General features: G+C 43.6%; 1 protein-coding gene across 4 annotated transcripts in view; it reads left to right on the top strand.

Annotated features, from left to right (window-relative positions):
- capn7 (calpain 7) overlaps nucleotides 1-13979 on the top strand; it is a 63434-nt gene that overhangs the window by 27835 nt on the left and 21620 nt on the right. For all 4 annotated transcript variants that reach the window (XR_011347507.1, XM_069906673.1, XM_069906690.1 and 1 more), the window contains exons 8-12: nucleotides 5281-5366; nucleotides 5947-6040; nucleotides 10777-10923; nucleotides 13116-13222; nucleotides 13322-13442. Coding sequence is in view for 3 of the 4 variants with exons in the window: in XM_069906673.1 (XP_069762774.1) it covers nucleotides 5281-5366; nucleotides 5947-6040; nucleotides 10777-10923; nucleotides 13116-13222; nucleotides 13322-13442 (555 nt within the window). In the remaining variant the exon portion in view is untranslated. The remainder of the gene's footprint in view (nucleotides 1-5280; nucleotides 5367-5946; nucleotides 6041-10776; nucleotides 10924-13115; nucleotides 13223-13321; nucleotides 13443-13979) is intronic.

The raw sequence follows: 13979 nt of genomic DNA, 5'->3' as shown, positions 1-13979 counted from the left end.
TCCTCTCTTTCCCCATTTTTCTTCCTCTCTTTCCCCAGTTTTCTTCCTCTATTCCCCAGTTCTCTTCCTCTCTTCCCCAGTTCTCTTCCACTCTTTCCCAGTTCTCTTCCTCTCTTTCCCAGTTCTCTTCCTCTTCCCGTTCTCTTCCTCTCTTCCCCAGTTCTCTTCTTCTCTACCCGCATTTCTCTTCCTCTCTTTCCCCATTTTTCTTCCTCTCTTTCCCCAGTTTTCTTCCTCTATTCCCCAGTTCTCTTCCTCTCTTCCCCAGTTCTCTTCCTCTCTTTCCCAGTTCTCTTCCTCTCTTTCCCAGTTCTCTTCCTCTCTTTCCCAGTTCTCTTCCTCTCTTTCCTAGTTCTCTTCCTCTCTTTCCCAGTTCTCTTCCTCTCTTTCCCAGTTCTCTTCCTCTCTTTCCCAGTTCTCTTCCTCTCTTTCCCAGTTCTCTTCCTCTCTTTCCCAGTTCTCTTCCTCTCTTTCCCAGTTCTCTTCCTCTCTTTCCCAGTTCTCTTCCTCTCTTTCCCAGTTCTCTTCCTCTCTTTCCCAGTTCTCTTCCTCACTTCCCGTTCTCTTCCTCTCTTCCCCAGTTCTCTTCTTCTCTACCCGCATTTCTCTTCCTCTCTTTCCCCATTTCTCTTCCTCTCTTCCCCAGTTCTCCTCTTCTCTTCTTCTCTTCCCCCATTTCTCTTCCCCATTTCTCTTTGTCTCTTTCCCCATTTTTCTTCCTCTCTTTCCCCAGTTTTCTTCCTCTATTCCCCAGTTCTCTTCCTCTCTTCCCCAGTTCTCTTCCTCTCTTTCCCAGTTCTCTTCCTCTCTTTCCCAGTTCTCTTCCTCTCTTTCCCAGTTCTCTTCCTCTCTTTCCCAGTTCTCTTCCTCTCTTTCCCAGTTCTCTTCCTCTCTTTCCCAGTTCTCTTCCTCTCTTTCCCAGTTCTCTTCCTCTCTTCCCGTTCTCTTCCTCTCTTCCCCAGTTCTCTTCTTCTCTACCCGCATTTCTCTTCCTCTCTTTCCCCAGTTTTCTTCCTCTCTTTCCCCAGTTTTCTTCCTCTATTCCCCAGTTCTCTTCCTCTCTTCCCCAGTTCTCTTCCTCTCTTCCCCAGTTCTCTTCCTCTCTTTCCCAGTTCTCTTCCTCTCTTTCCCAGTTCTCTTCCTCTCTTTCCCAGTTCTCTTCCTCTCTTTCCCATTTCTCTTCCTCTCTTCCCCCATTTCTCTTCCTCTCTTCCCCCATTTCTCTTCCTCTCTTCCCCCATTTCTCTTCCTCTCTTCCCCCATTTCTCTTCCTCTCTTCCCCCATTTCTCTTCCTCTCTTCCCCTATTTCTCTTCCTCTCTTCCCCCATTTCTCTTCCTCTCTTTCTAGATTTTCTTTCTACTCTACTTGGATTATCAGCAGTATTCCCTGGTGTCCACTTAGACTTGTAGGTTAAAGCATATTCCTCTGTGAATTTAGCAAATTCTTGCCAAATAACACCATTTTTAATCTCCTTAATCAGAATGTTTTCCCTCAATAAATCAAAGTTATTTTCTACTTTAATTGCGGCCCACCAGCGATCAAAACACACAACCTTCCTATAAGCAAAATCCAGGTAAGATTGGGTTGCTGCTTTTTTTAAACTCTTAAACTTTTGTCTATAAGCCTCTGGGACTAGTTCATAAGATCAGAGTATAGCCTGGTTTACAAATTTGTAATCAGCTGCTTGTTGTACAGTGAGACATGAGTATACCTGTTGGGCTTTCCCTTTAAGAACACTTTGTAGCAGGAGTGACCACTGGCCTGGTGGCCATTTTAAATTTACACCTACTTTCTCAAAATGCTGAAAATACTGCTATTTCAGCTTCCTCAAATGGAGGAACTAACCTCACTTCTCTACTAACCAGAAACCTCTCCTCCTTACCAGCATGTGGGTTTTGGGCTTCTCCCTCTCCTTGCGTTAGGGTCAGCTTTAATTTAGCTAGTTCTAGCTTATGTTTCCGTTCTTTCACTCTCCTCCCTTGCGGATGCCCTTTCCTCCATTTCTGCCTTCCTTACTGCTTCCCGTTCGACTTTCATTTCTGCCTCTCTTTTTTCCTCTAACTCTAGTTTTCTCAAAGCCAACTCTACTTCCTCTGAAGTTTTCTCCTTTGGAAACTGTTCTAATGCAGCTTCTTCAAATAACCCCTTCCCTACATAGTGCTTAATAATCTTTTGGGCAATTTCCTTTTTTTTCATCCCAGTTCTTACATTAAGTTTTAACTTGCCAACTATAACCATCAGTTCTGACTTTTTAGCCATTTTTAAATTAACCACTGAAGGGTTAGCTATGAACTGGTCAATATTCATAGTTACTGGTTTTTCTGCTAGTGATTTATACACTCACTGTTTATTTTTAATTTCAAGCTGGAGGTTGAACTCAGACGGCTGATAACTAAGCACGTCAATTGCCCCTAAAGCTTTCCCAGAATGTTGGGAGCCTGAGTGAGACCACACCGAGTGGATGGTCACTGGCTCCACCTGGTCCTTCATCTTTGGGTCCAACTGCCGGTTGGATCTGTTGGGGTCAACAGTCTAGTATCTGCGTTGCACGAGCATGGAGAAGAACGACACACGTATCAAAGCCTTGGAAAACGAGACTGGTTTATTGCTCTGGCCATCATGTTTATATGACCCCCTGGCACTGACGTCAGAGCTCTGCGTCATCAGAGCACTGGCCTGGGATTGGCCAGGGCTCCCACCAGATTTCCCCATCTTTCTCTCTTGCGGGAGGTTACCTGGGTCGACGACCAGTGTCACTCCCAGGCCTGCGCAATCGCTGCATTCATCGGCCATTTTGTGGTCCAGTCTGTGTCTGTCTGCGAGCTGCTACAAACTCAGTAACAGCTGTTTTTCAATGCCACAGCAGGGTGGTATAGAAGGACAGTTATACATTAGGAACAGTCAGCCCAAAAAATTTTGTTTACTGAAATTTTCAGCTTTTTTTCACATGTATTGGTGTTGTGCGCAGTCATTTCCTCTGGTTAAGAGTTTTAATGCCAGTTCTCTGATAGTAAGTCCCAAATCTATAAATACAGGGAGTCCCTGTGTTAAAAATACCCAATTTTCAGATAACCCATACTTACTAACCAACAAGACGGCTGGAAGTAGAATGCACCAACTACCGGATCGAGCGTGGTTGAATCAGCATCACGAGAGAGTAGCGTACCACATATCGCAAGCTCAGGAACAGATTCAAGATTGAAAAGTAGAGTCCTATATACTCTTATTTTGTCTGGTTTACAACTGGCCTGTGAACCAATAGTTTGATGCTTCTCCCTCCTTGGGTTAAAGGCAGCTCGAAATGAACAGATGCTTCTTCCCAGCTGATTCCACCTCCAAGTATCACGTGGCAAAAATCCTAATACACCTGTACTGCATTTGTACTATTAAACCCCTCCCCCGACTCTCCAGCATCAGGTCCATCCTCTCCCAACAGTAACCATCTTCATCATCATCTCCTACATCATCCAATTATGTACTGTATTTGGAAGTGTTTCCTAAGTGATTTACATGCACAGAAAGGTAAAAAATTTATACAGTATATGCTATATAACCAGGATGAACTTTTGACTGACACTAAACAAAGACTGTATGCACTTGTTCCGTCCGACTTGCCTAAAAGTTCGAGTTAAAGACCGACCTCTGTTTCGGAACTCGTTTTTAACCTGGGGACTGCCTGTTATGGCATTGGATGACTGCCACCTGCAGTACTTATTTGGGAAAGCACCTAGACGTGCGCCTTGAAAAGCAAACTAACACTGGAATTTTGAGAAGATGAAGGATTGCTGGAGGAACTCAGTAGGGCAGAGAACATCCGTGGGCAGACGTGGCCTGTCGCTGTGTCGAGTGGAAACCCTAACTCAAGTCTAAGAATTACACACATAAAGGGGGAAAGAAGCCAGGAGAGGGGGCAGGTGGAGTGCCAGAACATGGAACATTGCAGCCCAAATCAACAATCTAAACCTTCCCTACCTCACACCTTTATTTATCTTGCATCCATGTGCCTGTCTAAGAATCTTTTAAATATCCTTATTGTAACAGCCATCACCACCACCTCTGGCAATGCATTCCATGTAGATGGAGAAACCATATAGGTGAAAATGTAAGTACAGGAGTAAGTGAAGAAGAGGTGGAATCAGATGGGGGTGGGGGTTAGCTTAAATTAAATAAATTAATGTTCATGCTATTGTGGCTGTAAACAAGGAATGTAATGTGATGCTCCTCAAGCTTACATTGGGCTTCACCCTAACAACAGATGACGCTGAGGGCAGACACTGTAGGAATGGTTTGGTGGGGGGGGGGGGGGTGTGAAAATGGTTGGCTACGGGAAGCTCAAGTTTAGACCAACAAAGGCGTTCAGCAAACAGTCACCCAATCCGGCTTTGGCGTCATCGACATGGATGAGGCCACACTGAGCATACAGAGTACCGTGGATCAGGTTGGATATAAAGCTCTGCCTCTCCTCGAGGGTCTGCTTGTGGCCCTGAACGGAGGTGAGGATTGAGATGTAGGGACAGGGTTTTGCACTTGCTGCGGTTCCAGCAGGGAGTGGGTAGAAAGTTGGGCTGGGAGGGAAGAGTAGACTAGGAAGGCAAAAAAGCAGAGAGGGATGGAGAGGAGAAGATGGGATCACGGGGAAGTTGGCAGAAGTGTCGGAGGGTAATGTGATGGAGGCTGATGGGGTGGAAAGCAAGGACCACAGGGATTCTGTCCTAGTTCTGCCTGCGGCAGAAGTACAGGAAATAATAGATAAGGGTGTTGGCTTAATCAGTGACAGTAAGGGGGAATTTATAATTTGATTGAAGTATTTTATGCCTTTGCTTAACCACAGTAGTAGTCTTTTGTTATTTCCTAATCCGCAAGCACTTAATGACTCTTGGAGGAATTTAAATTTGGACATACAGCAGGGTAACAGGCCCTTTTGACCCATGAGCCCGTGCCGCCCAATTACCCCCAATTAACCTAAACCCCCGGTACGTTTCAAACAGTAGGAGGAAACCAGAGCCCCCGGGGAAAACCCACAGAGACACAGGGAGAACATAGAAGCTTATTACAGATAACGCGGGATTCGAATCCCGATCACTGGTGCTGTAAAGGCGTTACAGCTGTGCCAACCGTGCAGCCCTTTTGCTTCTCCTTTCTCTGACTGTAAGGGGCAATTTCTGGTGAACCTTCATCTGCCTTCCAGGAAACTAAATGCAATTTTGGGAAATATTACATTGTTTTATTTCAAGAATCTTGTATATTGAATCTAACAGATACTTTAATTCTTTTCCAGACTGTGGTTTCGGACTGTTCATTCGTGGCCTCTCTTGCCATTGGTGCTGCATATGAAAGGCGTTACAATAAAAAATTAATCACAAGGTTCGGTTTATTTGCTTCACATCTTTTGTTGCAGCTTGGTGTTGTAGTTTGTAAGTTGCTGTTTTTGAGCAGCTCATTAACTTTGAAATGGCTTAAAATTTTAGGATATTTTGTATCCTGAATGTTGTCTTCATATATTGTAAAATGCAGGTTGCTGTTCCTTGGAAGTTGAGTCATTTTAAGGACAGAAGTTGAGCTCAGCAAAGCGTGCTAGCAGATGTACCTGTTGTGACGACATCTGCGGGGGGAGGAGGGGTGATCATCGAGCAGTTAAGATGTGGCAAAGAATCCTAGGGTGATGTACACTTACTGTCTCTGTACTTCACAGCAAGTCCAACACAGCTTTTTAAGGGGACAGTTGGAGGAGAGTTGGCAGCAATGATTCCATTCTGCTCCCAGATACCCGCGGAGTGACATTTGCAAAAGCTTTGGGCACAATTGCTCCTATTTCCCTCAGGCTGGGATTTTAAATGACTTAAAAAGTGCAGGGAAAAAGGAATTATAGGGGGAGTTGAATATTGAAAATGTATCCTTGCATGTTCAGAACAGACTCTTTTATCTCTTATCATTTGATCTGCAGCATTATTTATCCTCAGAATAAAAAAGGAGAACCGGAGTATAATCCTTGTGGGAAATACATGGTGAAACTTCACATCAATGGAGTTCCCAGAAAGGTAATGCTGTCTCCACATCTCTGATCATCAAAAGGAAAGCTGCCTAAATTATTGTTTTATCTCTTTCCATGCTTTGCTTGGTATTTTGAGCAATTAGCTGCTGTTTTTACACAAACCTAGACACTGTAAAACTGAGTCCTTAGATTCAAAATAAGAATAGCATTAAATCCAAAGAAAGGCCATTTAAATTGGTCAGGGGAAACAAAAAGCCGAAGGACTGGGAGGAATTTGGACGCCAAAGCGCTTGATCAGAAAAGGGAAACAGAATACAAGAAGAGACTGGCAGGGAACAGAAAAGCTGATTGCAGAAGCTTCCATAGTCAAGTCAACTTTATTTATCGTTCATCCCGTGCTCGCACAGTGCGACAAAGTAGTATTTCTCCAGGACCACGGAGCAAGTTGGGAAAGCAGTTAACACCTTAAAATACTATGGTTCTAAGATGTATGCACTGAAGGACCACTGTGCACTATCCACATCGGAACTGAGAATTCAGGAGCCTGATGGTTTGGGGGGGTGGGGATGGGATAAAGCGGTTTTCCACTCTGAATTTGAGGGCCTGAGTGCTACGGAACTTTCTACTTAATGGCAAAAGAGTTTACATGCGGGATGTGTCGAGTCTTTCTCAATTTATTGCTTTCCGTCTGCTTTGAGTATAGTAGATGTCCTTCATGCTAGGAAGAGGTTTCCCAATGGTCTTTTCCGCTTACTTCACTGTTCTCTGCAGGTATATTAAGGGAAAGAGATTAGTTAAAGCAAATGTAGGTCCCTTGCAGTCAGAATCGGGAATTCATAAGGGGACCAATTCAGTAGATGCTTTGGTTCAATCTTCACTCTGGAAGATGCACCTGGAGAAAGCCCACGCAGACCCAAGGAGAATGTACAAACTCCTTGCAGATAGCGCCAAATTCAAACTTGGGTCTGTAATAGTGTTGTGCTAACTGTGGCACCCCAGTTCCTGCATTTTGGATCAGTTCCTTTAGGCTGGAAGGTTGCTCATATGACACCACTTTTTAAGAGGGTGTGAAAAACTGGGGAATTAGAGATCAGTTGCCCTGACATCAATGGTGGGGAAAATACTGGAGTCAGTTGTTAAAGATGTCATTGCTGGAGAGGAGAGAGGATTTGTTCAAGTCAGCATAGATTTACAAAAGGAAAATCATGCTTGACAAACCCTCCAGAATGTTTTGGAGATGTTACTGGTAGAGTGAACCAGTTGACGTAGTGTATTTGGAGTTTCAAAAGCTTTTAGTAAAAATCCTGCCCAGGAGTCCAAAGCTAGAGAATAAGGCAATGTACTGGCATGGCTAGAAAACTGGTCATCTGACAGGAAGCAGAGGGTGGTAATAAATGGGTAGTTTTCAGATTGACAGGCATTTAGTGCTGGGACATTATTTACTATATTCGTGATCGAGATGAAAGGATTATATGTAATCTTCGTAGATGACGCTAAGCTGGGTGGCAGCATGAGCTGTGAGGAAGATTCTGAGGGTCTCTAGTGTCATTTATAGACAGATGAGGTGAACTGGCAATGGTATGGCAGATGCAGTATAATGTAAACCTATGTGAGATTATACTCTTTGGTGGCAATAACAGGAAGGGAGAAGTAAAATATGAAAATCTGCAAAGTACATGGTTGAAATAAAAACACAAACTCAGCAGGTCAGATTATTATCTGAATGGTGAGGGGTGGGGGGGGGGAGTGGAGGTGTAACGAGACCACGGTGCGTCAGTCACTTTGGTCAGACTACAGGTGTAGGAGGTGAAGAGAGTAAACGGTATGTTGGGGTGAAACACAATGCTGGAGAAACTCAGCAGGTCAAACAAAGATAAGAATACATAACCAACGTTTCAGGCTTGAGCCCTTCATCAAAGTATGAGTAAAATGTGGACAGGTGCCCGAACAAAATGGTGGTGGGTAGCGAGGAGCTCAGTTCCACAGGCAGGTGGATAAGGGAGGGAGGGCACACCAACACACAGCCTACTGACTATGATGCCATTTTATCTGCACGTTCATTTCTCTGCTTGTACACACGCCTGTTTAAATCAATTGCATCTGCTGCCACCTTCTCCCCTACAGCGAGCACCTACCACTGAGTAAAAGAAAAACACCTGGAAAATTGCCTTAAAGTATTCCACTCCTATGCCTTCTGGTACTTGGCATTTCCACCCTGGAAAAGCGACCCTATCTCCCTTGTCTCATAATTCGATGTACTTCTCTCGGGGGTTTCCTTCAGCCACTGACACTCCAGAGAAAGCAGTCTAATTCTGTTCACCTCTCCTCCTAGCTAATTCTCTGCAATTTCAGCATCAGGCCTGGTGATGTGATGAACATAACAGTGCACAACACTTCAAATGTGGCTGACCAAAGTTTTATACAACTACAGCATGACTTCCCAACATTATATCCTGTGTCCCAACTGGCTGTTGGCCTTCTTTAGTACCCCATTCACTTGTGGTGCCACTTTTTGAGAGTTATAAACTTGTATTCCAAGATCCCTCTGTACATTGGTATTCCTAAGGTCCTTCCATTTATTTAAATTGTAAATTTTACCTCCCAAAAGGCAACAATTCACAATAAATGATGCATCATTCCCAGAAAATGGCTTCACTACAGGGTTGTAAGGAGAGCTTTTGGCATGTTGGCCTTCAAGTGTTGAGTGCAGAAGTGAGATGTTGTATAAGACATTGGTGAGGCCAAATTTGGAGAATTATGTACAGTTTTGGTCATTTAACTACAGGAAAGATAGCAATAAAATTTAAAGAGTGCAGAGAAAATTTACTAGAAAGTTGCCAGGACTTGAATGGAGTTACTGGGTAAGGTTAGGACTTTATTCCCTGGAGCGTAAAAGAATGAAGGGAGATTTGACAGAAGTTTGCAAAATTATAATGGATATCAAAAATGCAAATAGGCTTTTCCACTGAGGGTAGGTGAGATACAAACCAGAGGACATAGGTGAAAGGGGAGAAGTTTAAGGTGGGACATCAGGGGAGTTTCTTCACGGAGAGTGTAGTGGGTGTGTGGAGCAAGCTGCCATCAAAACAGATGCAGTTTTAACATTGAAGAAGTTTGGACAGATGGACTGGGTACAGGTTAGTAGGACTCAGGGGCGGGGGGATGAATAATAGTTCAGCACAGACTAGAAGGGCTGAAAAGCCTGTTTTCTATGCAGTAATGTTCTAATTCTCTGGATAAAACTCCATCTGCCATGTCTCTGTCCATATTTCCAACTGGTCCACATCTTGCACAAGTATGCTTACAATCCAAACTGGCAATTTCTGAGTCACCTTCAATATTTGGTCACAAGCAACAGAGGGCCCAGGACTGATTCTTGGAGAACACCGCTGGTCACATGCCTCCAGTCAGAAAACACCACCACTACCCTCTGTATTCTGTAGTCAATCCAATTTTGAAACTCATCTCCCAGATCATCATGAATCATGATCTCAGATGAGTCCACCATGAGGAAACTTGTCAAGTGTTTAATTGAAGACTATGTACTATCCTTTCATCAACCATCTATGTTGCCTCCTCTAAAAACCCCATTCTAGACGTTAGCTACCCCCAACCCCCCCCCCCACAGTTGACCATTCCTAAGCTTTTCCAGATGTGAGTAGATCCTCTAAGCATCTTCCAAATAATTTCCCTGGCATGCTGGTCGTTTGCTCGCCACCGTTGCACATCCCAATGATGACCTTTGCTTCTTTACAGTCATTGACTAGATTGATGATTGAGCTTCGTTTTTGTAAACATTTCATGACTTGGTGACCGTTGCCAGTTCTCCTCATCTGTCTATAAATGACACTAGAGACCCTCAGAATCTTCCTCACAGCTCATGCTGCCACCCAGCTTAGCGTCATCTACAAACATTACATACAATCCCTTCATCTTGATCACGAATATAGTACTTTGAATCACTGACTTGCCACAAGTGTGATGTTGAAATGTGGTTTAAGAACACACATGAATGCTGGAGGAACTCAGCCAATCTCTTAGGAGGTAAAGACATATTCAGATTTATTGTCAGTACATGCATCCCTGAAATTCTTATTCCTGTGGGCAAACAGAATTACCACTTATTAAAGTAAACAAACTGACTAATACAGAGAGGGAAAAAAAACAATGAAATGCAAGATTCCTTAAGTGAATCCCTGATTGAGTTTGTCGTTGATGAGTCTGATGGTGGAGGGGTAGCAGCTGTTCCTGAATCTGGTGGTCTGAGTTTTGTGGCACCTCTATTGACACCTGTTTGAACAGGTGGGTACCATGCCCTGTTGGAGTAAGATGATGAAGATATCCATGAATACATCGGCAAGTTGGGCATCACAAATTTTTAATACTCGGCCAGGTACTCCATCCGGACTGAATGCTTTCCTCAGATTCACTCTCCTGAAGGCAGCCCATATGTCATCCTCAGATACGGATAGCGGAGGACGTGGGGGTGCGCAGTGGTAAACACCGAACTTTACAACTTGTTCGTGACAATAGATTCTTATTCTGATCAAATCGCGTGTAGAAGGCACTGATATAGTCTGGGGGTGATGTTTCGGGCCTGAGCCCTTCCTTGAGGAAGGGTTCAGGCCCAAAATGACTAATAAATCTTTACTTCCTGTGGACACTGAGGCTGGCTGAGTTCCTCCAACTTTTATGTGTGTTTTTACTACAATCAGTGTGTACAGACTTCTGTATTTCAATGAAATCTGGTCGTTTCACTTTCTCAAATGTGTTCCAAAACAGGTGATCATTGATGACTATTTGCCAGTGGATCACAACGGTGAGATGCTGTGTTCCTATTCCAATAACAAGAATGAACTTTGGGTCTCTTTGATAGAGAAGGCCTACATGAAGGTTATGGGAGGCTATGATTTTCCAGGTTCCAACTCTGTAAGTATCTTAACTTCATTTTCCCACACCTCAGTTCTCCCGAGAAGAAACAACGTTGCTTATTCTTGTATACTAAAAGATAACATAACGGCAAAATAAAACTTTGTACCTATAATAAAAGTCCAAAAATCCAGACCACCCAAGACTTTTCGAAAACTCTCAACTTTTTTCAATTTAGTGGCTTTTGTGTGCACATGTACATGCACAAGCATCACAGATGCATAGAAGTTGTGGAAATGAACAAGTAGATTTTTGTATTTTATATGAAAAAATGTTTCATTAATAACCTAGCAAAATTTACTTGTTCATCTCTTCTTCATTCTCTTTAAATTTGTATTTTAAAAATGACTGCCCAAGAATCCAGAAAATCAGGACCCTGAGCAGTCCGGATTTTCGGATTTGTACTGTATGACCTCAGTCAGCTGCTTTTTGCCACTGTACCTTCATTTATGTTAGTGATTCCCAAACTGGGTGCTGCTGCCCCTCTGGGGGTGGTGGAAAGATCCAAGGGGGCGGTGAAGAGAAAAGGGGCGGTGAGGAAAAAGAGGGTGGTGAATGTTTGTTGACATGCTTTGGACAGGACACACACCACATGTCTGCAAGGGTCAAGGCTCCAGGTTGGTAAGAATTTCAAATGATCTTCAAGTTTTAATGTACATTTAAATTATGTATAAATACACTGCCACCTCCCCCCCCATTTTTGGCCTCAACCACCTGCCCATCGACTTTCCACCGACTGATCCTCTGAACGCTCGCCCATCGTGCACCCGACAGCTGGTCCTTGCCCTGGCCACCTGCCCATCGAGCTCCCAAAACAGCTCGATTGTGGCTCCTCACTCCAGCCGCCCATCCAACGGCTGATCCTCCCCCCAGCTACCTGCCCACCCATTGAGCTCCCGATGGCCCAAAGACAATGTAGTTACAGTTGAGATGTAAATTTACCCTTTCATATTGCTAAATTGGTTTATGAAAAGCTTGTATATAGTGTTAGATTAGTTGTTAAATGCCCCTAATGTTTCTACTTCCACCACCATCTCAGCCAAGGCATTCCAGGCACCCACAACTCTCTGTGTATATAAAAAAACCTTACCCCTGATGTCTCCCTTAAACTTCCCTCCCTTAACTTTGTGCATATGTTCTCTGGTGTTTGCTGATCCTGCCCTGGCAAACAGGTGCTGGCTGTCCACCCTATTCCAAGCCTTTCATAATCTTGTAGACTCTATCAAGTCTCCTCTCATCCTTCGTCGCTCCAAAGAGAAAAGTCCCAGCTCTGCTAACCTTGCCTCATAAGACTTGTTTCCCAATCCAAGCAACATCCTGGTAAATCCCCGCTGGACCCTCTCATTAGTTTGGCCAGAACTGAACACAATATTCCAAGTGTGGTCTCAGCAGAGATTTGTAGAGTTGCAACTGACCTCTCTACTCCTGAACTCATTCCACCTATTAGTGTCCCCCACGAAATATTCATCCAGAAAGTCGCGAGGCATGGAAATATGATTTTACATGTGTGGTTGAAGTTCCCGGATTTCCACCCAGTGATACTTGGATTGATATCTCACTTTGAAAAATCGCCTGTAAATGGTGGTCATTGTGATTTCTTTCCAAAAACATGATGAAATGTTGGAGTGAAACACAGAAGTCTGTGATTGTAGTCAGAACACAGAACTGGTAGAGAAACTCACCTGCATTTTGCTTCTACCTTGGAAGAAGGGCTCAGGCCTGAAATGTCGGTAATATATCTTTACCTCTTCTGGATGCTGCGAGACCAGCTGAGTTCCTCCAGCATTTCTGCTTCTCAACTACGAAATTTTGGATCCCCTTTCTGCTTTTAGTTGAAAAGAAATACTGACATTTCAAACAAATGTTAATTTAATCAAATCTTCAGAAAGAAAATAATTCAAGTGATTCGATTAAAAAGTGCAGTTGTGCTTAGATTGCATAACCTAATCAATGCATCAGAACCAGTTTTTAAATTTAATTTTTAAAGATTTAGACATACGGCCCACGAGTCGCTGCTGCTCAATTTACACCCGATTAACCTACACCCCATCCCCCCATAACAGTGGGAGGAAACCGGAGCACCTGGGGAAAACCACACAGACATGGGGAGAACGTGCCAATTCCTTACAGGATCTTGCTGTTAATCATGTGACCTAGTATTTAAAAATTAAATGTTTCACTTTACACTGTAGAACATTGATCTTCATGCCTTGACTGGTTGGATACCAGAGCGAATAGCCATGCACTCAGACAATCAGAAGTTTGATTATGAGGGCACCTTCAAAATGCTTTATCAAAGGTAAGCAGAAACCGCTTCAGAGGCATTAGTTAACATATTTAAATGGCTTCACTCAGCAGTTTAAGAACACTGCTTTTATTCAATGTCCAAATCTAACAGGTTTCACAAGGGTGATGTTTTAATTACCATAGCAACTGGAATAATGAGTGAGGAGGAAGGAGAACGTTGGGGGCTAGTACCCACACATGCATACGCTGTCCTTGACATCCGGGAATACAAGGTAACAAAATATTTTCAGGGGCGTCAGATAGAAGGGTCAGCCCATCCGTGCACAGATGCATCCCTATAATGGAAGCACTGAGAGTCTCTCGGGATCACCTGTCTATTTAATAACTTGATTTTAATGGGACTGTGTAAAACTTACCGTTGGCACATATTGGGGTTCCAGGGATAATTCACAAGGGTACCAGATGGTTACGTTGAGGGAGTTTGAGCTACACCTCCCAGAAAATGCTGAAAAATAACCATGTGCTTTCCAAATGGATTGTCCCAAGTGAAAATGCCAGAAAGGATCTTGAACTTGCATTGAATATTGCAGGGTGATGTTTTGTAATATTCGAAATTCCTTAGTAGTCATGTAATAATACAGAAAGTATAATATTACGTAATTTCCTTCTGCCTGCCGTAAGGCAGACAAAGAGTTGCCATTAGTATTGCCCAGTGCCTTTTAGAGAGGCCAAAGAGACTCCCTTCAGAGTCACTGAGTGTCTGTGGATTTGCCTCCGCAGGCTCTGTTTATCCTTCTGCTTATGAGACC

This window comes from Narcine bancroftii, chromosome 1, assembly GCF_036971445.1.
Source record: "Narcine bancroftii isolate sNarBan1 chromosome 1, sNarBan1.hap1, whole genome shotgun sequence".
Classification (NCBI taxonomy): domain Eukaryota; kingdom Metazoa; phylum Chordata; class Chondrichthyes; order Torpediniformes; family Narcinidae; genus Narcine; species Narcine bancroftii.
This window is presented reverse-complemented; position numbering and strand designations above follow the sequence as displayed.